This window comes from Pavona decussata, unplaced genomic scaffold (assembly GCF_977016875.1).
Source record: "Pavona decussata unplaced genomic scaffold, jaPavDecu1.1 SCAFFOLD_180, whole genome shotgun sequence".
In the NCBI taxonomy this organism is placed as follows: domain Eukaryota; kingdom Metazoa; phylum Cnidaria; class Anthozoa; order Scleractinia; family Agariciidae; genus Pavona; species Pavona decussata.
The window spans coordinates 663856-689855 of NW_028145590.1; the positions used below are offsets into that span (position 1 = coordinate 663856).

The 26000-nt window shown below is 40.9% G+C and overlaps 2 protein-coding genes across 2 annotated transcripts in view; both read left to right on the top strand.

Annotated features, from left to right (window-relative positions):
- LOC146463119 (uncharacterized) overlaps positions 1–4815 on the top strand; it is a 29552-nt gene extending 24737 nt beyond the window's left edge. Inside the window, exons 22-27 of the mRNA XM_085084825.1 lie at positions 539–809; positions 1481–1597; positions 2649–2747; positions 3124–3210; positions 3665–3822; positions 4083–4815. Coding sequence (XP_084940951.1) covers positions 539–809; positions 1481–1597; positions 2649–2747; positions 3124–3210; positions 3665–3822; positions 4083–4280 — 930 coding nt within the window. The 3' untranslated portion in view covers positions 4281–4815. The remainder of the gene's footprint in view (positions 1–538; positions 810–1480; positions 1598–2648; positions 2748–3123; positions 3211–3664; positions 3823–4082) is intronic.
- Positions 4816–6372: 1557 nt separating this feature from the next.
- LOC146463120 (uncharacterized) overlaps positions 6373–26000 on the top strand; it is a 69072-nt gene continuing 49444 nt past the window's right edge. Inside the window, exons 1-14 of the mRNA XM_085084656.1 lie at positions 6373–6878; positions 9008–9161; positions 10195–10670; positions 12014–12260; positions 13458–15075; positions 15214–15450; positions 16053–16969; positions 17659–20367; positions 20858–21010; positions 21929–22090; positions 22494–22700; positions 23213–24043; positions 24761–24855; positions 25720–25848. Coding sequence (XP_084940782.1) covers positions 10416–10670; positions 12014–12260; positions 13458–15075; positions 15214–15450; positions 16053–16969; positions 17659–20367; positions 20858–21010; positions 21929–22090; positions 22494–22700; positions 23213–24043; positions 24761–24855; positions 25720–25848 — 7560 coding nt within the window. The 5' untranslated portion in view covers positions 6373–6878; positions 9008–9161; positions 10195–10415. The remainder of the gene's footprint in view (positions 6879–9007; positions 9162–10194; positions 10671–12013; positions 12261–13457; positions 15076–15213; positions 15451–16052; positions 16970–17658; positions 20368–20857; positions 21011–21928; positions 22091–22493; positions 22701–23212; positions 24044–24760; positions 24856–25719; positions 25849–26000) is intronic.

Consider the following 26000-nt stretch of genomic DNA (forward strand, 5'->3'; position numbering starts at 1 on the left):
GAATGTTTTAGAAGAGGTTTGGCTCAGCCATTCACTCGTAAATCAGTAAATCAATCACTAGAACACAAACAGCTAAACATGCATACTGTTGTTGGAATTTGGTTGTGCTTTTGGGGAGGGGAGGGGAGAGCTAATTTTTAAAACCTGCATTTGTTATCATTCCCCAAAACTGAGTTGACCCTGAGCTGAAGGTCAGTAAGCAAGCTTAGCAGTACCATGTTGGCTGAGTACGTCCTGGACTCAGTAAAAATATGAACAACCAAATAAATAAAGTCGAAATGTCTCAGACAAACTTACCGTAGAAAGATTTGTATGGAGACAGCAGAGCATAGCAGTGCTAATACATGTAGTTCGCCTCCAAATTGCAATAAGACGCTTATTTTGGTAAGGAGGCATTATTTTTTCATCATTCTCTTTCCGAACATCTTTTTAAATCCTATATTTCACAAATTCAAATGTTTGTGATGTCATCACTTTGGGGTAGTGGTAAGTTTATAGTAAGTAATTTTGGTTATCATGTTGGTATCGGTTCTTGCAGGTATCATTACTGGAGTACCGCAATCGATCTCGTAACCGGCTGTCAGTGGACATGCCAAGACCTGTACCACCCAGCATAGCTCCTACGACAGCAAGCACTAATTCTTCATCCTCTGCCTTTTCCTCGTCTGTCATTAAGCTTAGCACGTCACTTCCAAACCTCAGCTTGCCTTCGGCATCTCCCTCGTTAGCTCATCGACCGGTATCGAGCGGCGGAGAGATCAACGGGCCACATGTGGAACCTGTCAGCCCTGATTTGGAGGAGAAGTCTGGTAAGGACATCAAAAGCATTGTTGAGGGGGAAGACTGGTTTAAAAATTTTTTTTTTTTTTATGAAATAGAATGTGATTTACTGGGATAAAAATTTTGCACACACTGTCTGACAGTTGGCCACTATACCATGCATAGCGCTCTGGGTTGTCAGCAGACTGTTTTGGCGTCCATTTATTAATAATTTATTGATTGTTGACATCAAATTTAAATTATTTTAATCATCTTCAAATCTAAAGTTTCCTCCATTTCTACAAAACCAATCAATCCCCACCCTTTTCTTCTTCATGCAGAACCTAAAAAACATCGCGAAAAAAAATGCTGAAATGTTTATGTGTCCCCACCTTATTACCCTATGGTGGCATCTGGATTTGCTCAAAACCTCAAGGAAATAATAAACATGAAAAGCTGAAAACTTAGAGAATCCTTGAATTTGATGAGACTGCCCCGTAAATTTTGATGAGCTCTCAAAGTCTCACGTGATTGGTTTGCAACCCTTCTAGAAAACAATAGAAAAAAACAACAGAACAATTCCCCCAACCCTAAGAACAAAAACAGCTGCTATACAATTAAAACATTTACAAGCTTACGAGAGCTGCTACACTGCTGTTAAATTACTGGAGGTTGCCCTTACTGTGGCTTCAAGGTAAATGAATGTGTTTCTTTGTTCCAGGTCTCTTACATCATTCAACAAAGATTCCTAACAATGCTTATGGAAGAGGGAGTTATTCTTCAAGAATGGATGGAAGAGGTTTAATGTACGGTGATGGGGACTCTCGCCTTAAACGAGGTTTGTGCTGCTGCTTGTCATCTCAAGTACTTTCACAGATGTTTGTCCTTTTACCTTAAATAAAAATGTTAACGATTATGAAGGATTCAACATGTAGAGCCAGCGTTTGTAGGATGATAGAGCGGTTTTCATTAGAGTTTCAAACGTAATTTACGTTTGGCTTGGTTTTGTTTACTTCGCTCTTTGATTGGCTGGCAAAATTCCCGCCACTTTCTCGGCCATTCAGAAGCCAAACCAAAACCAATCGTGCCTCGCTCGGACGCGTTTTCCCGCGCTTGGCACCGGTTACACGTAATTGCCTCGAATTCCGATTGGTTCATTGCGCTGTTTGTCTGTTTCCTAGAATTCTGATTGGTTCATTGCGCTGTTTGTCTATTGTGATTGGCCAGACTAATCACTTTGATTTTGGTTTTACGACACTCGTTGCAAACCGCTCTAAACAGCACCACACTGAAAGTAGCACTTAGTAGATGTCATTGAATGGTTACGATTAACGATTTTATACACAGACTCGAAGGTTAGAAACCTCTTCTTTTTAATGTACTAAGATACCGGATTAATTTGATATTAGAGAGATTTAAAATCGCGTTTACGGCAAACGTGAGATCCGCGTTAATTTTTTCTTGAAAAATCTAGTACACAGATGAGAATAGTGCAAAATAATTCAGACCTTTGATGCTAACGCAAAACTACTCAATTTTACCCAGACACTGAAAACAGCGAGCGGCAAATATAGTGTAGACGTGGTCACGTGGTCATTTCCGCCGTTTGCCGTTAACGTAATGGTAAATCTCTATTAATTTGCTTGACGTACATGTAAATGTGAGGCCTTTAATCGATAAAAGCATGGGAAGAAATAGAATCCAGTGAACAGCGTAACAAACTGCACTGTGCCGAAGGTACTTTGAATGGTAAGTTAATCCAGAGAGAACCACTTCAGGACCGCCTAAAAATCCTGCTTTGTGACTGAATTGAATTGTCAAAGGGTTTATCTAACAGTCGACAATCTGACAAGGGTCTTACATCTTTATTGCTTCTTTTTCGTATTCAGAAATTCAAAAGAAACACGAACAGCTGACGAGGAAGGAGGAAGGAAAAGTGAAGTTTATTGAAAAACTGACATCGCGCATATCGGAGGAACTTCAGAAAGGTACTTTTGCCTTGTCATGGTGTTTAATAAGCAAGGTTTTTTGTATCGCTTTTTTAAGCAAACAGTGAAATATCTCGAGAAAATAAATTGTTTCCTGATCCTGTCATTTGAAGTTTAGAAAATCAAAATTAGCTTTCTAGGATTCAAAAAATGAATTGAAAGCTTCGCAAGCGTTCTGTTCCTTCGCGGAATCTTTTTCAAGTTAGGCGTTAATTTATGTCACGTGACTTTAGGTGGTGTGAGTCGCGTGACAAAATGTCAAGTTCGTAACCGCTGCTTCGATTAAAATATCTTATTACAACAAAAGCACACAGAAACTTGTGTGATTGTACGCCTCTTTGTTTGATTCCCGTCACTTGTTTTCATTCCAACACAGATTCCAAGTCGAGGCCGTCTGTAGTGACGGGACGATCACCAAGCTCCAGCAGCAGCGACGCGTCAAATCCATCAGCGGAACTTACTGGTGCGTATGTCTTGCAGTTACGCAGTTTTATATAAAATGGCTGTCTCCTTTATAGTGAATCTATTATCAAGTATGGTGAACAACCGGCGAAGGTGGTCGAACTTGGGGAGCAGGGATGGCGCATTGGTGAGAGCACTCGCCTCCCACCAATCAATGTGACCCAGGTTCGATTCCCAGACTCGGCGTCATATGAAGGTTGAGTTTGTTGTTGGTTCTCGTCCTTGCTCCAAGATGTTTTCCTCCGGATACTCTGGTTTTCCCCTCTCCTCAACAACATAGACCAAAGGGAAACACTTGTTCGTATTTCTTGAGGTTATGATTGTACTTGACGTTACGAGGACGACATAGGAAGAAACGGTGTGGTTTACGCATAAACACAAGTTTTCCATGTAGTTCAGGTAGGTCACTTGTGCGGTATAAGGTGATAAACCAGTGTTTCCTTTACATGTTTCAGGGGATGCCATGGATATCGAAGATGATGATAGCAACTCCAACTCCAGTATCTACGTTAACACGCCGGTGATCACACCTTCCACGCACCCTCACTCCACGCTCGCGCACTCCACGCAACTTCCGCATCGTCCCTCACTCCTTTCACAGTTTACCCAGCCGGTAAGTCTGTAGCAATAAGTCTCTTGTCATTTTACTGGTATGCATCCTGAGCGGCTAGATAATTTTTCCACAAAGCATTTAACTCAATATTTAACTCAATTAACTATGATGGCGCGTTGCAAAGCAACTGTCTCGGGAGTCACGTGTTGTGCAGCTCTTTCCTCCCTCCAAAGGAGAAATTACAACAAAAACAACCTTTTTTACCTTTATCCTTAGCTCCTGTGAGTTTGAAAGTAATGTTTTCGTTTGTTTTCTTTTAGAATTACAGAATAGGACATCCACAAGCCTATATATCACAAGCTGCACCCCAGCTCCCCTCTCCTTCTCAACCACCGCCGCGGTTACCAAGCAGTTCGCCCCAGTACCTTGTAACTAGTCCCTCTGGTCCTGCGCATGTCCGTTTTCAATCACCGTACCAGGCCCCGCCTTCTCAGACGGCCGGTTTCTTTCATCATTGACCTAGGTTCCAGTGCCAAGGCGCTTTGTCTTTCAACAATATTGTAGTTATTAAAATTGAAAACAGTCCTGTAATAATGTATGAAAATGGAAAAAGCTGCTGTAAACCGACTCACCGCACTACACTGTAGCTAATATTGTACAGAGCCAAGCTCTTTTCGCTTGGTGCGATCGCGATTGCGATCAACTTTGTGCAAAGTTTTAGTCCGTTGGTTTTGGTTTGCGTCAGGATAAACAAGATAAACTTGTCGTATAAATTGTATTTAGAATGGTGATTTTTGTTGGTGAGTTCACATATCCAGCGAGTGGTCAGATAAAATGAGTTGTTCAAGTTCCCTTATTTCTCAAGAAAGTGTTTAAGTTTCGAGGCTTATTAGAATTTTTCATTCGGCGTCGACCGTTCAGTTATAGTAAGTAACTGCAGTTGTTTTACGTACATACATCACCTTGTATTATAGCTCGCCCATTATCTTAACTGATATTTTAGTTGGGAACAAACATTGAAATAAAATGTGTATGGCTACTGCCTTTTCTTAACACGGTGTCCGTTTGTTGTCTTTTCGCTGCAGTTTGGCCTTTCTCGTTCAGCCAAGTTCCAGCAAAATTGCTGGCTGGCTGGCTGGCTGATAGCCTCCTAAGTAGGCACTTTTTGGGCTGATCCTGTTTATGAGTTAGGTTGAATACCCCCATCGTGAAGGGTGGGGGGGGGGGGGGGTGCGTGGCTCGGGATAGCCTGCGAGAGTGACAGAAGAGAGCATATTTGGACAATTTATTAAGGTGCTTCGAAAACGTTGCAGTTTTTCATGAACTGATTATAGACAACACTTTGGATCATCAGTCAGAAATACTTGCATTTAGTTGACGATAGAAATGGGCTCATATAATTGCGAGCAGTTTTAAAACTCGAGTAACTTTTGAAAGGCCGCGGGCCGTGTACATATAATCCCGCATCCCGATTCAGTTTAAAGTTCAATCCCGTATCCCGCAGCTAGATCTGTACATCGTGATCAACTGCGATAAAACATGCTAAGACACGATAAAACGAAACACACAGACGTGGATCAATATACAGCACGAGTTGGAAATGTTAACATTATAACCAGTTTGTGACGTCAAAACGCCTTGTATAACCAACCCCTGTACAAATTCAATTAACTTGTATCGTGACCTCTTGTTAAAGGTCATCAAAAGACATTTGCAATCACGTTTACAGTTTTTAAAGTTGTTAGTATAAGAATGCATGGAGTGACGCTTGAAAAACCACGATCCTAATTGATTTGCTTTTCAGTTAGAAGCAAGTCTACAGGTATGTATCAGGTTTTACCCTTCTACTCGGTTGAGCTTTCATTATGATCTTAAAGTTAATCATTGAGCTGTCGTGTTTTGTTTTTTCACGCTTTGAATCTGTGGATGAAATTGTCAATAGTAGCTCTTAATTAAGAAGATCTTTTTAGTAAGATCGCTTACACTCTAAATAGGGAGTGATTTCAAAGGCGTGAGTTCAGCTCATGTACCGTGCTGTCGAGTTTACTCTATCAACCCTTCTAGTTGTACACAATACAACTGATTGATAATTTGATGAGAGTTTCGCTGTACAGAGTCCGATCAAATGTTCCGTTACACAAGGATGAAGGAGTGTGTTGGGGGTGGGAAGGGGGGCATTTGACTTTCAGGAGGTGAAGTGAAAAGAAATTGGCATTGATGGCCGGATTGATAAATTAAACGTAGCTTAGCTTTAATATATCTAAAGCATACACATAGTATATGAAAAGCAAGAGTTTCTTTGTTCAGCATAATAAAAAGCGTAAAATCAAATGCAAGGCTGATTGGAGAGCTAAAAAGGATAATCTTATCCTTGCATTATTCAAGATTTAGTTGAAATGACATTGCAACATCGGGTGCTCGTATGCTATTAGTTGCTGAAGATTAGGAAATGCTTGTTTACCTTCGGAACAAAAGAGGGCAATGAAATAGATGTACTAATGTGTAACCTGTATGCCACGCTGACGTAATTTAACTGAAAATTAACACCTTAGTTTAAAATAAACTTTAACTGAAGTGAATCGATCACTAATCTTGTTAGCCATTAGCGTAACACCTTTTTCAATTCCAGACTCCAAAACTCATCCTCCAGGAATGGAAAAGTATCCAGATTATTCACCAGTGATACGGAGAGTTATTCCCTGCTATTATTACTTGTCACACAACAAGTGGATACCGCAAGTCTTGGAGGACATATCACAGTCAATACCAACCTTACACAGGACAAATCGCCTTACGTTGTAACTCAAGATGTTGTTGTAGCTGACAACGCTACACTGAATATTCCACCGGGCGTGGAATTGCATTTTCACGCCGGCGTTTTATTTCAAGTCAAAGGATCACTGCAAGCGAAAGGAAACTCACGAGAGAAAATAATCTTCAAGAAAATTTCGACGAACAAAACTATAAATGTGGATGATTTGAATGTTACCTCACCATACAATGACGGCATTCGCCTTCGCGGTGGGAAAAATTACCGCGTTGGCCGGCTGGAGATTTTTCTGAGAGGGAGCTGGGGAACTGTTTGTCACGATTCGTTTGATATCAAAGACGCTCAGGTGAGTCGATGATCAACACTGAAACTCTTTTTAGGCATCAATATATATGAATTCCAGTTGGTAGTGAGAATAAACGACCTGATTACTGAGATAAAAAACGCACGGAAATGTGAGGCGACGCGGCATTAAGGTTGCGTTCGATTGACCGTATTCCGTAATAAGAATAAGCGGAATAACCGATAGATTTCACTTTTTAAGTAAATTTGGGAACATTTCTGCAAACTTTCGCTGACACATGATAACTTAAGAACGATTTTGTACTCCAGTAACTCCAAAAACCTCTTATGAGGGATTTCTTTTCAGAATTGTATGTATTCCTATTCCGGAATAGGGTAATCACACGCGCGTTTTCCAGTCTGCGCAGAAACGAAAAGAGATGCGGAGCATCATTCTTCGTGCGTGTCTCCCGCGCGTCTCCACATGTAATGATTTGATGGCAAGACGTGCGCGGCAATGGGATGCGAGACGCATTGCCACATTTTCAGTTCTGTGCGGGCCTCCACGATCGGCTAATGCACGCCTAGTGCACGTCTCCACAAACAGGCAGGAGTATTGACAAAGGCGCGTGTATACGGGGTGACAATGAAACAATGGTTACGATCACATCTACGCCTTAACAATAGTTAGTCTTCAGTTAAGACAATGGCAACAATAGCTGTTATTTTGGTAATGTTTACTATAACTATAGTTTTAAGAAATTTATGCCTGGATGATCAAAAACAAAAGACGGTAACTGTAGTTAAACCCAAGCAGTGTGCATGGGTTAAACCTTAGTTACAAAACGAAGAGCTAATCAAAATATGTTCAATTCTTTGATATTTCTTTCAAAAACTTGAGTATATTTTTATGCAGGAGACATGCTTTATTTGAACTTCGACTAACGGCCTGTTATAACGATGAGTCGCCTCTCACCCTCTCCCTCTCCACCCACCCCCCCCCCCTTCCCTACTCTCGAAGGTTCCTTTAAGGAGGCTGCCACTGGTTTCCATCACTTTGCAGCACTTATGCTTTGACAGACTAATAGAACCATTCTTCATCACACGATAGAACAAAAACATGCCTAAACATTTGTGAACAAGTTATGGTCATTTTCTTGACGTAATAGGTTACCATAGCATCAGTATGACCTGTTCAAAACACCCCGACTTTTACCGTTAAGTTGTTATAACTAAAAAAAAAAAAAAGGAGCTCGGTGACCCCCATTTTTTTATTATGGAACTGTAATCAGCATGTTCATATACAATTTTTTGCAAAGTTTAAAAATATTCTACGACCGATTTGCCATTGTCACCAACTGACGCCGTGTAATTGAAGTCTAACTTAAGTTTAGTCGTCGATGTAACCGCAACCAATAACAGGAGGTTGGAGCCGCTTTTAATGCTCAGGGGATTCTAAAGCATTCAAGGAATAAATTCTCCTCAACTCTCGTCAACTTTCGTCAGTCTTCGTCAACGCTCGTCGGTTGTCACGACATCTTTCCTCGTGTCTCGTTAGCTCTCGTTAATTCTCGTCAACTCTCTTCAACTCTCTTCAACTCTTGTAAGCGTTTTTTAACCCTCGTCAAATGTCATCACTTCCAGTCGACGTTTGTCAACTCTTCCTAACATCTCTTCCACATTAATCTTTAATTTCCAATCTTTAATCAAGATAACTTCCAAATACCAAGATACTACAGGCAATGGGCGGTCAATGTTGTTATATAAATCCATGCGAAGGTTTAAAAGTGAGATAAGGAATCGCATTAACAACTTGTAGCGGGAGGTCGAGTTCCAAACTATACAATATTTACAAAGATTTACAAATGATTGTAGATATGCAAATGTCGAGTCATGTGACTTTCTCTTACAAGAAGTATTAACGCTCATTAATAAATCAAAATTATGGCAAATCTTATACTGAAAGAGTGAACGGTCAAACAGTTTACTACGTTCTTGCAACGATGACAAGTTGAGATAGTTGTGGAGGGTGGAACACTAGTATATCTGTGATAGTCATTGAAAACAAACCTCGTAGGCTCTCAACAAATACTCGTCACCCCTTATCATATCGGGCGTTTAACCAGGCCTCTAGGACAAATTATTTTAGTCTGTCAATAAACGTATGTTCGTTTTTCCTTTGGCTGAAAACAGGTCGCTTGCAGACAGCTTGGTTTTCTTGGAGCCAAGCGATACTACACGCATGGTGGAGGAACCGGGCCTACTTGGTTGGACGAGCTGAACTGTCAGGGGACTGAGAAGAGCTTGGTGGACTGCAAACATCAGGGGATTGGGGTTGAAAATTGCGGTTAGTCAAGCGAGTTACAACATGAGTTATTTAAGGAAAATTAGTGTTTTTTCAGTGATTTTAAGTTCTCTGAGAAAGCTTTGGTCAAGCTGCTTCATTATAAAGAAACATGAAACAGTAATTATAGAGAAAAATGCTATTTGATATTACCAGTTACCAGGAATTTTTCTGTTTGCCTTCCCCCTGAGAAGGGGAGGGGGGGGGGGGGGGGGGACTAGAGAAAGTTTTATACGGGGTGGCTCTGCCCCGAGTCCAACCCTTCCACTTTTATATTCCATTTTTGACAGGAAAGGTAACCTTTTCATATACCTTCCATCGGAAATGGTACCCATTTCACATACCTACAGTAGAAACACTCTGTCTGTTTTCGTTGGGTTTGTTCGAGGTATTTTGAAAACCCCCTTTTAAATACCATAATGACAGTTTTCCCTACCGGTTTTTCTACACTTCTGCTCGTGAAATCCCTACCCTTTTATACACCTCCACCCTGAAAAAGGTCCCCCTTTCGGACAGAGCCTCCCCGGCCGTATGACTCAAATTTCTGCAAGGCTGATCGGACTGCGTAGAAAACTTAACACGACAGCGACACGATAGACCAAATCGAGAATCAACAGAATGTGGCAACCGAGGACAGCTGTTTTGAGCTGGTTGGCTCTCTTCAGCAAAGTGTAGCACAGCAAAAAGTAGAACAACCAACGCGAGTCGAGTGGTCTACCAAATGCACTTGGTAGTGATTTCGGATGGGCCCAAATTCAGACATCCGTGCACGTCATAGCGCGTGACTACTAACAATGAATAAAAGAACTGAAATATCATGTCGCTGTCGCAATAAGTTAAATGAGAAAAGCAAAACATTCCTTCACAAGTACATGGCCAAAACATGTTAAAAAGAAGTACAGCATATCGGATCTAAAAAGATCTACGGTCCAAAACATAAAAGTAAACAATAAGCAAGGGACCATTATAGGAAGTACCCCCCCCCCCCCCCCCAGTGGGGGGCTTCCCTTGATATTTATCGTTTTCTCCTTTTCAGCTCATCGCGAAGATATCGGAATAGAGTGTCACAGCCTGGCAAAGTTACTTGCAAGCAAAGTTTATTGGAAGGGAGTCGAGTTTTCAACCTCAAGCAAGCCTACATCTCTAGATTATGTCGAGATATCCGAAGCGTATGAAGCAATAAAAGGCGATGAATTCCTTCCCGATCTACACCACGTTACAATTAAAAACTCTGTATACGCAGTGAGATCCGACAAAATGAACTCTCCGTTGACCATTAGTGATAGCAGTATCAGAGGCAACAAGTTCGCGGGAATTCAAATTAAAAGCAGAGTCGGCGACGCTAAGATTTTAAACACAGTAGTGGAAAATACAACTAGCGGGGACGGGTTGAGTTTTATTAGAACAGCACCTGATCCAAAAGATTTCTGTTCCACGGATATGAATAATATCGTATTTCCAATCAGTTTGCAAGCGCTGGGGAAATCAAGAACGAGGGTTGATTGCGCTAAGGTAGGTAGCTTAATGTTGTGGTACCTTTTTTTTCTTTTTTTAAATCTGGCTTATTTACGCTTGCTTCCGAAGCCATCCATTGGACGCGCATCAAATCCTAAATTGTAACATTTCAAACTTGCGCTCAAGACATTAGTACTTTTAATTACCTTGATGTCCAGATATTCTCCTAACCCTGAATTTGGGTACTATATATTAGACAGACGTTTTTGTAATTTTCATATGACTTCATGTTTGAGAGAATTATTTGTTTTAGTAAGAATTTATAGGTTAGAGGGTACCTTGTGATGTCTATCATTCAGTACACGCATCTTGATAGCGTGCATCCCTAGGCATACCTTATTATTGGAAATTAACACGACTTGAATTAACACGAATTGCAGGAAAAAATACTTCCTAATAAAGAAAATTTACACAAAGAAACAGAATTGTTCAGACAACAGGAATTCAGACAACAGGAACAAATTTATTTTAACACTTTGTATAAAATTCCGGAATACAAACAATGTTCGTGGAATTGTCTCTAAACATAGGATTTCAGCGAAGGAATCTGGCCACTTCGCGCGTTCTTCACAGTGTCCATGATACCAGCGGGTCTCCACCCACATAAAAATTAACTCGCTACTTAATTAATGACGCAGAAATTAACGTGAAGAAAAATGAATGCGTTTATTTCCTATAATAAGGTATCTCTAGGTTTGCAACTAGCCTGCGAACTGGCTCCCATGTAGGGTATAGGGCGAAGAGAAAACTCGGCGTGCAGAGCGAGCCCAGCTACCCCACTTGGAAGCCTGTTCACAGGATATTTTGCGACTTCTTGGTTAATAGGAATATTGTTTGCGCTCTTATTTTAAAACAAGTTTGCATAAAACAAGAGATCTTAATAAGATTATCTTTTTGTTTGTTGTAAGGCCTAAGAAACGAAACATAGAAACAATGTAAACCTACTGAAAAGTTGCTTATAAACAATAGGTGGTTCGCATTGCCGCCATGTTGGTGGACAAAACAAAAGAAAACTTGCTCGCATAGTTTGCATAAAAAAAGCAGTTAACTCCCAGAGGAGAAAAATCTTATTGTTCCTGTCCACCAACATGACCGCCATGACGTCACATGCAAACCATCAACAGGTCATTTCCGAGTTGCTGTGAACCTCATTATGAAAACGAGGCTAAGCGCAAAAGCTTTTGATATGAAAGTTGGTTTTGTTTGTAGAATGAAAACAAATTTTCATAATAAAGACTTTAATAATTAAGACTTTTAAGAGGTTAAAACCTGTCTTTCATTGCGAGGTTCAAAGCAACTAGGACATGGCCTATTAGAACTTTTTTGACATTTCTTTTCAGATTATCAGAGCTCAACCAGGAATTCATTTGACCTTGCATTACCAATCAATAACAGGAGAAAAGTTTGAACTCGAGGTCTACAATGGTAACACGATAAACGCTACAAAACTCACACATGCGAACCAATGGACAGGTGTCAATCAAGCAGTCACGCCAGTCTCCAGCTCTGGTCAGGCAATCTACATAAGGTTTCGATACAGTGGCAGTAATGGAGCTAGTGTGAAATTCACTGTAACGGATAACAGAGGTAAGGAAAATTTTATTTTTAATGAATGTACTTTTACGACCACCGAATGAGAACAACTGATTAATCACATTTTCCAAAAATTGACTGAAGATTGTCGACTATTTCTCACTCCCACTCAATTGTTGAACAGATCAGTAACGTTTCCCATAAATTTCCGAAGATTTTCCTAAAATTTTATTGACCTCCAAAGTTTTTGTGGCGAAAGATTCGATGATATTTCAACCGCTCTCGGCCACAGGTGGCAGAGAAGAGCTCCATCCTTCTAAAGACCTCAAATTTAACATCATACTTTAAGACCTGTTTTGTGGAGACCCAAAACAGTCCACCAATTGATTTTGTTTTTTTACTAGAGTAAAATTTCGTGGAGTTTTTCTCAACTAAAAAGCCTGTTGATTATACCACTACACTCGATAATATAATCACTTTCATTTAAAACTGGAGTACTGGATAATGCCGTTCCAGCGTTTTGATTGGCTAAGGGACCAAGGGATAGCAGCCGTTATACCGTGACCGAGAAACAGCGTGCAATTGAACCGTCTACTGATCTTCAACAAGATCAACCAATGTTTCTTGCCTGTTTTAAATAAAGCAATTATGCCACTTGCCTTGTTAAATATGGGATTATAGCCAGCTTGGCGCTACACGCCTCGTTGGCTATCTACCATCTCATATCCGACGGGTGCTCGTGGAGTAGTTGTTAATTGTATGGCCTGTGGGTGGTAGTTTTAAAGACGGTGCCTGCTTTTTGTAGTGCGCATACGTTCTGCGCATCTCGAGGTGGTCCGAGAAAGTCGTGTTTCTTAACGGTGGTGCCTGCTAAAACAGAGATCTATTGCGCGGGTTATAACTACGCGGGAAAAGCACAACTTGGCAGGGGTTATCGGAATCCAAAAAGAAAATTAGGGGTAACCACGCATTTTCAATTTGGAAAAAAAAAAAAAAACAATACATTGTTTTGTTTTTGCCCTTTTTAGAATAATTGTTGCTTATTACCTCTAAAAAATGTGTGACTACTCCCAATTTTCTTTTTAATTCCAATAGCCCTTGCTAAGATCTGTTTTTCCCGCATAGTCATAAACTGGGCAAAAATACTTCTTTATTACTAGGCACCGTCCTTAATAGGACCTAGCTTCCTTGATTTATACCACTTATGAGACATAGTTCTTAACGAATTGTAACATTTTTTAATCATTTCAGATTTGCCCTCTCTCGTGATATCTAACTGCTCGTTCAGTGATAACCGTGGAAAGGGCGTGACATTAAAGGACTTGACAGGAAACGTTGAGATCTCCTTAACTTCTGTCTTTCGGAATAAAGCGGACGGGATAGCAGCCGAGCGGGTCCTGGGGACAGTAACAATCACCGATACAAGTTGTATTAACAACAGCGCCCACGGTCTTGCAATCGTTGACAGCAGCTTCATGTCATGTAAACTCCACCAAGTGTCCACCAAGGGAAATTCAAAGAATGGGTTGTACCTGCAGCGTGTTGCTCTTAAAGGAAATGTTTCGAATTCGTTATTCCATGGTAACGGTCTTCAAGGATTTGCATTCAATAATGGCGCTGGGGAGATCGAATTCAGAAAAATCACGGCAGTTTTGAATCGATACAGTGGAATTAGGTTTTACGATGGTAAAGCTTCGTCAAAGTTTTTCTTCTCGAACTTGACAAGCAACAACGAAGATGGCTGTTGCATGTCAAATCAAGGAGGAGCCCATCAATTCTTTAACTGCACAGCAAATTCTAATGTCAGACACGGAGTCAGCTTGTTTGATGTCAGACGCCGTTATTCTAGCGAGCCCCCGAGGAACCAATTCATTGACTTTATTCTAATAGATAGCGTTATAAAAGACAACACGCAATATGGCGTCAAGCTAGGCCCAGAGTGCCAATACTGGAGCGAGTCAGCGGTCAACGTTACCATGACAATGAAGAATAACCATATTTGGCGTAACAGCAAAGGTGGAATTTTCCTCTCCCCAGACTCCTGTAGTTGGAGCTCGTCGGCGCTGCGGCCGAGAAGAATCGACGCGACTTTCAGCGAAAACCATTTCGCGGAAAACAAAGTTAATACATTTTACGTTTACTGCACAGGTTTTCTCGGTTTACAAGCTGTTATTGAGTCAAACAAGTTTATAAACAACAGCGATAAAGTCTTAACTTTGTTTGATAACAACAATTGTGGCGCGAATTATAGAAGCAACCCTGTAAACTTCGTCATCAGAAAGAACAACTTCACAAAAAACCGCGTAGAGAACGTTGTATTTATCGACTACGGCTCGTTCCCAGCCACTCGCTCTGCTATCATAGCAAACAATTCTTTTGAAGACAACGATGCTGGTACAAAAGATTTGTTTCCAAACCTTTATCATCGCACCACCACTCGCGCCGTTATTGTCCTCAGAGAAGGCAGCTTTACTTTGAGAAAAAACGTGTTTGAAAATCCAAGCTTCCCTTTGCAGTTTTCCACTTTGCGTCATGATCATAGAAGAGTGATTGACGCAAAGTTTAACTGGTGGGGAACAGAAAAGGAATGTGAAATCGTCGATAAAATATTTGACTTTTGTCACAGAGTTCAACTTTCCCCTGTCGAGTTCTTTCCTTACCTCCTATCATCAAACAAGTCGCTTGTCGTTGACTCGAGCATTTTAAGACCATCTTGCTTCTTGAGAAATGGAACTATTGGTGGGATCGTGGATAGACCACTGGCCTTATCTAGCGAAGACTCGCCTTATGACATACGCGATGATGTCATTATTCTAACCAATGGTTCTTTGGTTATACCGAAAAATGTCTCCCTGCTGTTCCCACCCAGGTCGGTATTTTTTCGAATCTTATTAAATAAATTAAATAGTAACTAAGTAAATTGGATTCTCTTTGCTACTGGCCCGGAACTTAACGACAACATCAACAAAAATTATTGTAAGTCCATGTCTCTTCGTTTTCTCTTCAGGTCTGCCATGTTTGTCCAAGGAACGCTTTTCGTCAAAGGAGACGAAAACGAAAGAGTAAAGTTTACAAGAAAGGATTATGACAGTGAATTCCGATTGTCCGGAGGGTCGGGTCCCTGGGAAGGCACACTGGAATTTTTGGTGAACAACACCTGGATGCCAATGTGTTTGCCGTACTCTAGATCATTCACCGTTGAAGGAAAAATCGTTTGCCAACAGCTCAATCTTTACTATCAAAGGTAACTGATATTTACACACACTGGGTCTCTATTACTAAGTTTACTGACGAGGAAAATGTTAGTGAGAGTTTTATCTGTTTGTTACTCTTTTTATTTCCTCCAGATAAAGTCGTTGTCGGTCTTCCTTGTTGTGACAATTGCTGTTTTTATACAGAGACGTATAACCCGTCTGGAACGAACTTGGCCAAACATCTTAAGTGCGGTTGATTTTGGGTCTCGTAGTTCGTCTAGTATAAAGATGGGCACTAGACGGATTGTGCCTCTAAACGAACTTTCGGCTTTACTGCGTGTTGATGAACGACGTACGATCAACGATAATTCTAGACGCATTATCAGTCTAGGCCCGTCTTTATAGTAGACAAACTACGAGAGGCCGGCATGGCAAAACGCACTTAAGATGCCCAAGTTCGTCCCGCAGATGCGGGAGTCTTGTCCCATGGACCTAGGTTAATGGCGTTAGCTCCCACGAGTCTCCTGTAGCTCAGTGGTAGAGTATCAGAACTAGTAATCGGAAGGTCTAAGGTTCGACTATGCCCAGGTAACTTACTGAATGATACATCATCCTCAACGTGCAAATCTTAGTTTTGTTCCTGTTGTATTAGGTACGAAGTCCGCAGTCTACCTTCTGGCCAAGAAACTGTCTTTGTGCATAATGTTGTCTGCGATGGAAACGTTGATGCTGATATCATGAACTGCAGTGCTGATAAATGGAGTTATGGACCTTCGTGTCGAGGATATATGGTTCATATCTACTGCCAGCAGTATAACTGGGTGGGACTTCATCTAGCCATGTCAAACCACCAGAGCTTGTTACACCACCTGGACATCGAAGACGCTGGTTTTGCTTATCGCAGTGATATTAAAATTCCCGGCACAGCTCTTAGAATTGACCTCAACCACCATAACATCAGTGACATTTATATAAATAGTTCAGAGGGAATCGGAGTACAGGTGGTACATCAAAGCTTGCTTTATAACCAGTCCTTGATGCCGAATTCTACAATATCAAACACGAAATCCCATGGCGTTTACTCACTTTCACCCTCGCTTTCGTTGACGAACGTTAACATAACAGAAAACAATGGGAATGGTTTTGTTTTTACGAGTACATGGGATCAAACAAGCACGTTTGCTATCAATATGGCCAGCCCAGATGTCCTCCAGATCTTTCATGTCTGCTCAAAAAACAAAACGTTTCTTCTCCCCAACCGAGTTTACCATTTTACGCTAGAACAATTAGACTACAATCTGCAGAAAACTTGTCAGCATGTCTTGGAGACAGAGCCAGGGTATAAGCTGGTCGTTCAAGAGCTGTATTATTACAACTCGCGTAATTACTATCATTACATTACCATTTTTGATGGTGTGAATATGTCGGTTGGAGCCCAATGGAAAATGGAGAGTTCTACTTGGAAAAATCGCCCAGTTTTCAACTCGACAAGCTCATCCGTTTTGTTTCAATTTACCAAGCGCGGGAGCTGGAATTTTGCCATCAACTTTCTTGTTTATACAGTGAAAGGTTAGTAGAATAAATTCCGCTAAGTTCAAGCTAAGCTTAAAAATCACTCAACCCAATTGCAATAGTTCATTCTAAACCATAGCCACAACTGGGACCCTCTTGCTGATCCTGTCTTGACATGGTACAGGAATATAATTATCGTCATCGTTGTCACCTTCATTAATATGTTTGCTGTTCTCGTCGTCGTCGTCGTGATCATCATCATCATCATCATCATCATCATCATCATCATCATCATCATCATCATCATCATCATCATCGTCGTCATCATCATCATCATCATCATCATCATCATCATCATCAACTTTTCAACTTTTTTTAACTTTTCAACTTTATTAGGTGTTTGTATAAATTTACATGTACAATTTCTCGGCTCCGCAGGTAGCAAAGCTAATCTAGGCGGGCCAGGATGACAAAAAAAAAAAAAAAAAAGAATGACTTAAACTGCTAAGTAAGAGGGCAGACTAAGCTATAATATCAAAGATACAAGAATGAGGAAACGTTTTTGGGAGGACTAAAATAATGAAGAACTTTTCTGGTAAATAGGGCGGCATCCCGCACTTTGCTTGCTAACCATATTCCTGTTGTTTTGGTGCACTCGACGGAAGCGCTTACATTGTAAGTGTATTGCTAAGTCTGGAGGCCCATCTGGATATTTTACTAATTTCTTTTATTTCTAATTGTCTTAGAGAGCCAGCACGTTGATTACACTGGAGGAAAAATTAGCATAAGTCAAAGCAAGATTATTAGCAACGTCAAAGGCGGAGTTCTCATTGCTGGAAGTTGGTTGAAATATCTCTCGATAGCCGACTCGCATATTTCCTATTCTCGAGAATTTGGAATCAAATTCCAACCAAGTGGAATCGACTCCGTTAAAATCAGTTCGGTAAATCTTGAGCAAAACAAGCTAGGATTATGGATATTTTCCATGTCATTTTCCGAATTCACGATCGAGAACTGCGTGATCAATGGATCTATGCGTCAGGGGATGTACGTTTACTCCGATAGCAGGGGAATAATGCACATTATCAACTCTAGAGTGACGTCTAGTGGAGACCGTGGACTCACAATCGAAGGTCGATATCGGCACATGCGCACTAGTTTGTATGTCAATGGTATCACATTTGCGTGGAACAAGATGGGAGCCGTCAGTTGCTCAAACAATTATGTCAGTGATTATGTTACCATACAGTTTGCGTCCAGTATTTTCTTCCGTAACGAAGGACCCACATTTGAGATCTTCGAAAGCACGTACAGGACCTCGTGGACATTCGTGAACAACACGTTTCACGAGAATCGCGGCTTCGCTGTCATCGCTGTTGGAACATCGTCTCTTACCGGTTCGCAGTTTAGACCAACAATGGCTGTCCGTGGTAACCGCTTTTTGTCCAATCAGTGTCCCGATAAAGCAGTGATTGACATTCGAAGGGATGCAAGTGATTTTGTCATCAGGGATAACGTTTTCGAGTTCAATTTAGGAAGCTGTGTGCTCCTAGAAGGGACAGCAGCTCACGTTCCTCTCACCATCGCAGATAACGTGTTTAATGAGAATGAGTGTGAAGACAAGAGTGTGATAGAGGCTTTACGCTTGGACGAAAAAGCGAAATTTGTTAATAATACCTTCACACAAAACCGAGCACAGAGTGTAATCCTCATGCAGGTGGTACATAACATTGATTCAACGCTTCACAGCAAAGAGCTTGCCTTCAGGAATAACACCTTATCGGAAAACACACCTTACAATGCTACACAACATCTTGTTGACAACAACAACAACAACAACAATATCAAGGGAGAATCTTGCGCTTTCGTTCTCTCTGGCATCCTATATTTCAAAGACACAGATTTCCGTTTTAATAAATTCAACAATTCAAACTATCTCACGGAACTATGTGTCAGAGTCCCAGCCATTTCCCAGCGTGACGTTGTGAACGTGACACACAACTGGTGGGGTACGGCCAATGGAAGTGGAGTGCGTGACAGGATATGGGATTTCGATGATAATTACGACTTTGCCATCTCTAATGATTGGCCTTTTCTTCTGGGAAATGATGACCCATCGTTCATTTCCTTGGACGAACACGATTACAAACAGCACGGAGATGTTCTCTCAGGCCGATTATTCGATTCTTTAACATTAAGGGCATTTCAAAGTCCTTATAGCGTGACTTCGGATTTTACTGTTTTAGAGAATGTCACACTAACTGTAGAAGCTGGTGTCAAGATAAGCGTGGCCCCTGGCGTGAGTATATTTGTTGCTGGAGTTCTCCATGCGCGCGGTACACTTGCTAAACCAGTGGTATTTACAGTCAAGGGACCTGGGATAAGTGAAGGTGCTTCGCACCTTCCAGTTCGACTTGTTGATGGTGATTTCCCGTGGGAGGGGTGGGTAGAAGTGTCACAAAACAACTGTTGGAAACCAATTATCGCTTCCGATAAGACTCCTTCAAGGAATTTCACAGGACTGATCTGCAGACAGCTTGGGTATGGCTCACCAGTTGACACCATAGACACTGAAAATAAAGCGGCGAGGAATGTGAATGTATCGTGGGTAATGGAGCTGCATTGTCATGGCAACGAAACATTTCTGCACGAGTGCTCCTTAACACAGCGAGCACTCAACTATATCAGATGGCTTACATCTGTACACGTGAAATGCCAAAGCGCAGCGTGGGGAAATTTGCGATTTGTATCCACGAAAGGTGTGAACTCCACCCAGAAACAGTCTTCACTAGAGCATGTCGAGTTTTCATATTGTGGTAATCGCCATGGCAACAGCGTCCCAGCAGTAGAAGCGGAAGCAAATGTACCTGAACTGAGATTCATCACCGTTAGGAACTGCACTTCCGGTGGCCTAAGAATACACGCTCCCGAAACAGATGTCCATGTCAATAACAGCGCGTTTATAAATTCAGGAAAAACCGGTTTAAGCTTTTTACAAACTCAGCGAAAGATTGCAGTTGAGAACTCGGAATCATCAACAAACGAGCGAGGAATTTCCTTCGAAGAAACAAGGTTGAATAACGTTCCCCAAGTTCACTATGGTCGAGTGTTTCTTTGTAGTGACGAAAAAGCTATATTTTTGCAGAACCAAACGCTTCTATATTTTAAAATACCAAGGTTGAAGAACACCAGGGCATCCGAAAGTTGTCAGAAAGTTTTAAAAGTTCCCAAGGGTCGTGGAATGAAGATCACATTGTTGAACTTCAAGGGAACCCAACAGCTTCAAGTTTATGCCTCTGCCATCACGCGTAATATCATCGTCGATAAATCCACCAGAGACCTTAATACCCTTGTTCACAAGAAGCTGTTCATACCACGTGGTACAACACTGGTGAAATGGACTGGGGATGTGAATTCTGAAGTGCTTATTCAAGTAAAAGACATTAATATCGAAGGTGTGTATCTTTGTCAGTGTGAGTGTGTTTTCAGGAGGGAAAATGGAAGAGTGGAGAGAGGGAAGGGAGGTATTCATTAGACGTTTCGATGGACCTGCGTCTTCTTATTACCCCTTCCCCCATCTTATTTCTAGAGACGTCAGAAAAAGGGGGTAGGGTGGGGGCCTGATGTGTCTCCTGTTTCTCCTGTCCTTGATTGTTTTATAGACGGCCTCTGTTATGAGACAGAGTGAGCGAGGGAGGAGGGAAGGACTTTGGTTGGAGAATAGTAACTCTCTACAAATTTTTTTTTTCGTTGCCTTACTGTTTTGGTTGTCTGACGTTCTTGTTCTGAGAAAACTGAGGGGACCAGTGTTCGTGATGAAGACTGTGCGGATTCAAAACAGTGCGGGGTCAGGGGATGCAAAAGTTCTTAAGTAGAATTGCTAAATTTCTAAAGATGCCTTCAAACGCAAAACCTTAACCATTTTTTCGTTATTTTCCATCACAGGTGCTCCGTGTACATACGAGGTTGGGTTTTGCGGCTGGCAGACATTCACTAACATGACAATCAATGGACTTAACGTCACCAGAACATGGAAAATATGGCATTATGCGTATCCATATGACACAGGGACAGATTACTCGTACTTTCATACGAATGGTACGTTTTCATGTTAGGTAGAAAGCCAGTTAACACTCCTTTTATCTTAGGAGGAATAAAGATTGATTGATTGGAGCGACCTGCACCGTTTGCAACGTCTTACATGGTTGCATAAGAGAATACAAAAACGAACAACAGAACAATGCTCCCAGCGGTAAAAAACAATGCAGCTGCAGGTTATCAGGGTCCAGTGAAAATAGAGCTTTTGAAAGGTGCAGGTCTAGTAAACAGTCTTACCCTTTTATTATTAATTATACTGCTTTCATTTTAATTGTCACATCCACAAATCATCTTAACCTTCTACAACATCATAAATAGCAGAAACAGAAAAGTACGCTATCATACTTTTGGAATTCATAAGTCTAAGTTTAGAAGCATCTTGAACAACTTATGATAAAGCATTTTTATATTATATTGCGGCACCTAAAGATTTAAATCACGCACTTTGAAGAAGTTAGAACGTTAGTTAGAAAGAAGTTAGAAAGAAATTTGAAAGTTAGAGGCATCTAGGATAATGTATGAAAAAGCCCTTTGGCATTATGTTAGGATTTAAGTCACACGCTTTGAAGTGCACGCTCACAATAAGACCATTTTTTCTTGTACATTTAAGTGATTATGATACTGTGTTTAAATAAAGATGATGATGATATCGCGCATTGTAATAAACTACTGGGAAGTACTTCTCAGAAAAGCAGCTTTGATTTGTGGCCACAGCCTCAAAGATTGTTATAGGACAGACTAGATATAGGATTTAACGGATCTTTACCGACTGGACTGTGCTTTGGCGTTTTGAAGATAGAATGCCTTTGAATGACAGAGCAGGCACGGAGAATGTCGCCGTTTGGGGATAAACGTTTGCGCACCTGGCCCCAGCCAGACGATTACTAAATAATATAAGACTGAATTTTTCTATTCCAGGAAAGCGCCTGTACGTTGGCAACGATCGATGGCCAGCACCTGCCGGTCGTGCAGGCCTCATCAGCCCCAAAATCATTAAACACTCGCAGTTGTGTTCTATTGCGTTCTTTTACCGAGTGGGAAAGCAAGGAAGGGCTGGTTTGTCACTTTACATACAAACAGGTTAGTCTGGTTTACAGGTTGTTAAAAGCATATTGTTTAGTTGGCTCCAACTTCGCTAACTAGAGTTTTATCTTTCATTTAGATGATTTAAATTCGCTTTTTTTGGCTCAGATAATGGCGAGTAAAAATTAAACCCATGAAATTTTGCTATAGAAGATTCCTACCTATGCATTATTCGTTGAATCTGATGAAATTTGTACGAGAAAAGAGATTTTATCGGCATTGTTTATCCACTTACCTCCTATTCCTCATGTATTCTGAAAAACTTTGAGGTCTGTCCATTCCCCTTTCCCTTTTAAACGGGCTTTAGCGTCTTTGTAATCGTAAGTTACAGCTTTCTATATTGATATAACTAAGTTTAAAGCAAGTGTGTTTTTTTGTTTGTGTTGTTTCTTTCGTGTAGGAACATATCCGAACATTAGACAGACACTAATCTGGAGTGTTAAGAACATCGAGGTGTCAAGTTGGAAGAAAGTGATTTTGGATCTTCCAACCGATGTTGACGAGTACAGACTACTTCTTGAAGGCGAATACAACAAGACGTCAAGTTATTGGTCTAGGAATTATGTCACTGTCGACCATCTTGAATTAAGAAGCTGCTCGATTAAAGGTAGTGTACATTTTCTTTATCCCTTGTATGCGAGTTTTACAACAATAAAATTTGTAATAGAGTACGACAGTTTTATCCAAACGCCTTCTAGGGGTGCAAACACTTCAAGTTTCATGTTTCAGTCTGATACCAAAGTTAATGACCTGCAAAAAATTATCGTGTAGTTTACCGTGCTTATAACACAAGCCTCAGGTATTGCATTCCATAAAGCTGTTGTTTGGGACACTGAGCTATTTTTTTGAGCAACCTTGCAATGCAACGATGACAAAGCATCGCAAATTAAGTTGAAAAGAAGTGTTACACTTTGCACCGAATCTCGCAACGTTGCGAAAAGTAGAAGACACACTCGCAACGCAAGTTTTCGATGAGAGGCAAGTTACGCAGAGGGGGTTTTACATGCATAATTTAGTCCGAAACCTGCTTTTAATATGGTCTCCCTCCTGTCTCCAAGTAAAAAAGGTGTCTGTTACGCCATCCCGGCAGACTAACATTTAACTTTCTCTTTTTCCTAGGAGAACACAGAATCTCCAACAGTGTGTTCAGCGGCAATACCCATCAAGCTATAAACTACACTTCCATCGCAACCGAAAGTGACGTCAGACCTCGTTTTACTATAGAACGCTGCAAAATTACCGACATAGCGGCTGTACCTTCTGATGTGCCTGGAAAGAGCGCCATCTTCTTGGAAATTCAAGATAATAATTTCACACTCTCTAACAGCTTCATCGCAGGAAACCGTCTGGGGGCAGTTCAAGTGCGATTAGGACGATCCGATGGTACAACACTGCCACGAAGCTTAATTTATGGGAACACGTTTGACAGAAATGCAAACGGAACTATTGTTGCAGAGCCAAGAGAAGGAGTCAAAACGAACAACAGTTTTGTATACATTGTGGAAAATGCATTTGGAACTAACTTGGGTTATGATAGCACTTTAAAACTTCATGAGACGCAAAGTGAGATTATCAACAACTTCTTCTACAACAACTCGGGTTTACACTCGATTGAGTATCATTTTTCCGGCTCCTGGCCCAAAGAACAGAGATGTGAACTGAACACGTTTTTCCTCAACAAGGGTCTCGGGCAGAATTATGGAGTAACTGTATTGTCCAACGGGCCGATGCAATATCACAGAAACAACTTCAAAAATCCATCAAATCTTTATGAGTTTAGTTCCACAAGGCAACCTGCGTCTGACCTCATAGATGGCATTGAGAACTGGTGGGGGGTTGGAATTGAACCTGCGGTTGGTTTGCGGATTTTTGAAAAGGAAGACGACTACAGATTGGGCGGTGTGGAATACAAGCCTTTTCTGAAGCTACCACCAAAAACTATTTTATCAAGTAAGTACATTATACGGTAGCCAGAAATTTAGAGACTTTAAGCAAACACGACGGAGTCGCAAAGAAAACTTCACAAAACTAAACAAACCGGCTCTGCGCGTGCTTGATTCATTTTCTTTATCTACAGTTACAAAGATTCTCTCTATTATCTTTCTTTTTGAAAAGATGGTCCTACAAGCTTGGTTCTTAATATTTGTATCACAGTACAAATGAATTTCATATCACCCGTACCTAAACCAATGGAGCTGAAGAAATCTTGAAGCTGTTAAGTTTATGAGCGATTTGTTTTGCTGGAAAGAAAATCAGTCATTGCATTTCCTTGCCAGGAATGCTGGCTGAATGATAAATTGAATATTTCAAGAATTTGGATATGATTTTTGAGTTCGCAATTCAGTGACAATTTCATTGATTGTTGCTAAACTGCAACTTGGTTTGGCAGCAGCGAAACGTTTGCCAAAAGCTTTTGGTTTTTATTTGACGATTTTGGGGCCATCTGTGTCTTGCAGAGTATTTAGGAAACGAAAGGTAAAAGACATGACTTTACTTGACATTTCTGCGCGGTTTGCACTCCGCAAGCACTGCTAGACCTCTCTGAAAGTTATGCATCAGGCACTATTGAGCTAATTTTATACTTCTGTCGTATAGGAATATAAGTACATAAGACCGTGATGAGACAAATAAGTCTGATATTCCTGGGATTTGACTTTTTTCTTGTAGTTGGCTGCCCCGCTGACTGGTTCAAAGTAAGGTCAACTTGTTTTGTCTTCAGAAGTGGAAGTACGACGTTGCAGGAAGCCCAAGATTATTGTCAGGTATCTACCAAGATCGTTAGCCTTTGAAGTTCTAAGACATAAACGTGGGTCGCTTGGACAGGTAACAGAGATCCTCTTTGAAAAAACTGGGAAAAGTTGCTCAAAACTCCAACCATTTGTTCCCCTGGGGTTCTGATCAAATTGACAAAAACCAGCATTGTAATTTATCGACCTAAATATATGTTCAGCTTTGTGCGAATAGTTTTCTAGATCTTAGTTCTCGATGAGACCAGAACTGGTTCCCGGTGACTTATGCTCAGACGGTAAATTTGTTGATGTCGTTTTTATATATATATATTTTCTCGGGAACATACAATTTCCGTCTGGGGTAGCGAATAAGGCCCGCTGGGGTTTGAAAAACTTCAACCATTTGTTTCTATTCCCCACTAGAAACTAACCCCCTTATCCATTTCAAAAAAGCCGACAGGAAATCGTGAATTTTGGAATCCAGTTGCCTTCAGTTTCCTCCCAGAACACTCTTGCTTAAAGATTTGCCTACCGTGCTTTGCCTTGTGGCTTGTTGTGAGAGCAATCTGACCAAAAAGGTAAAAACCTTCTAAAGGAGGTCTTAGAAACGTTCTGGTCATAAAGAAACCAGGTACAGTTGAAGATTCTTCAATTCCTTCTCTTAAGAAATTGCCAAAGTGATCCCATATTATTTTGCTATTACCGCTAAAAAACGTATAATTACAATCTTTGAAAGGTACTTTCCAATAATGGTTTTTAGGTCCCGACACAAAATTGCCCTATCTTTCGCTTTGTTCTTTTTCATTTTTTTCTTTGTTCTAATTGCACTAATTTATCCTACTCTTGTCCGTTTGTTATTGTTGGTTTGTCTCAAGGTTGTTTTTTCTTGTGTCTTAGTACTATGGAGGACATGTGGCATCAGCCGCAATACCGGCTGATATGGAATTCATCAACATGAAAATACAGTCAAGAAGACCGGATGGGAAGCCTCTAGTGCCTATATGGGTGATAACAGAAGAACACATGGTAAGTTCGTCCTCAGTATCCAACCCCAACGGTTGTCCCTCTCTTCCTCCATCCTTCCTTGCTATTCTTCCGTATAATCCTGCCCACCCTCTTCCATTCTCTGTCCGTCCCCTCCTTCCCTCACTTCGTCGACCCATCCATCCATCCATCCA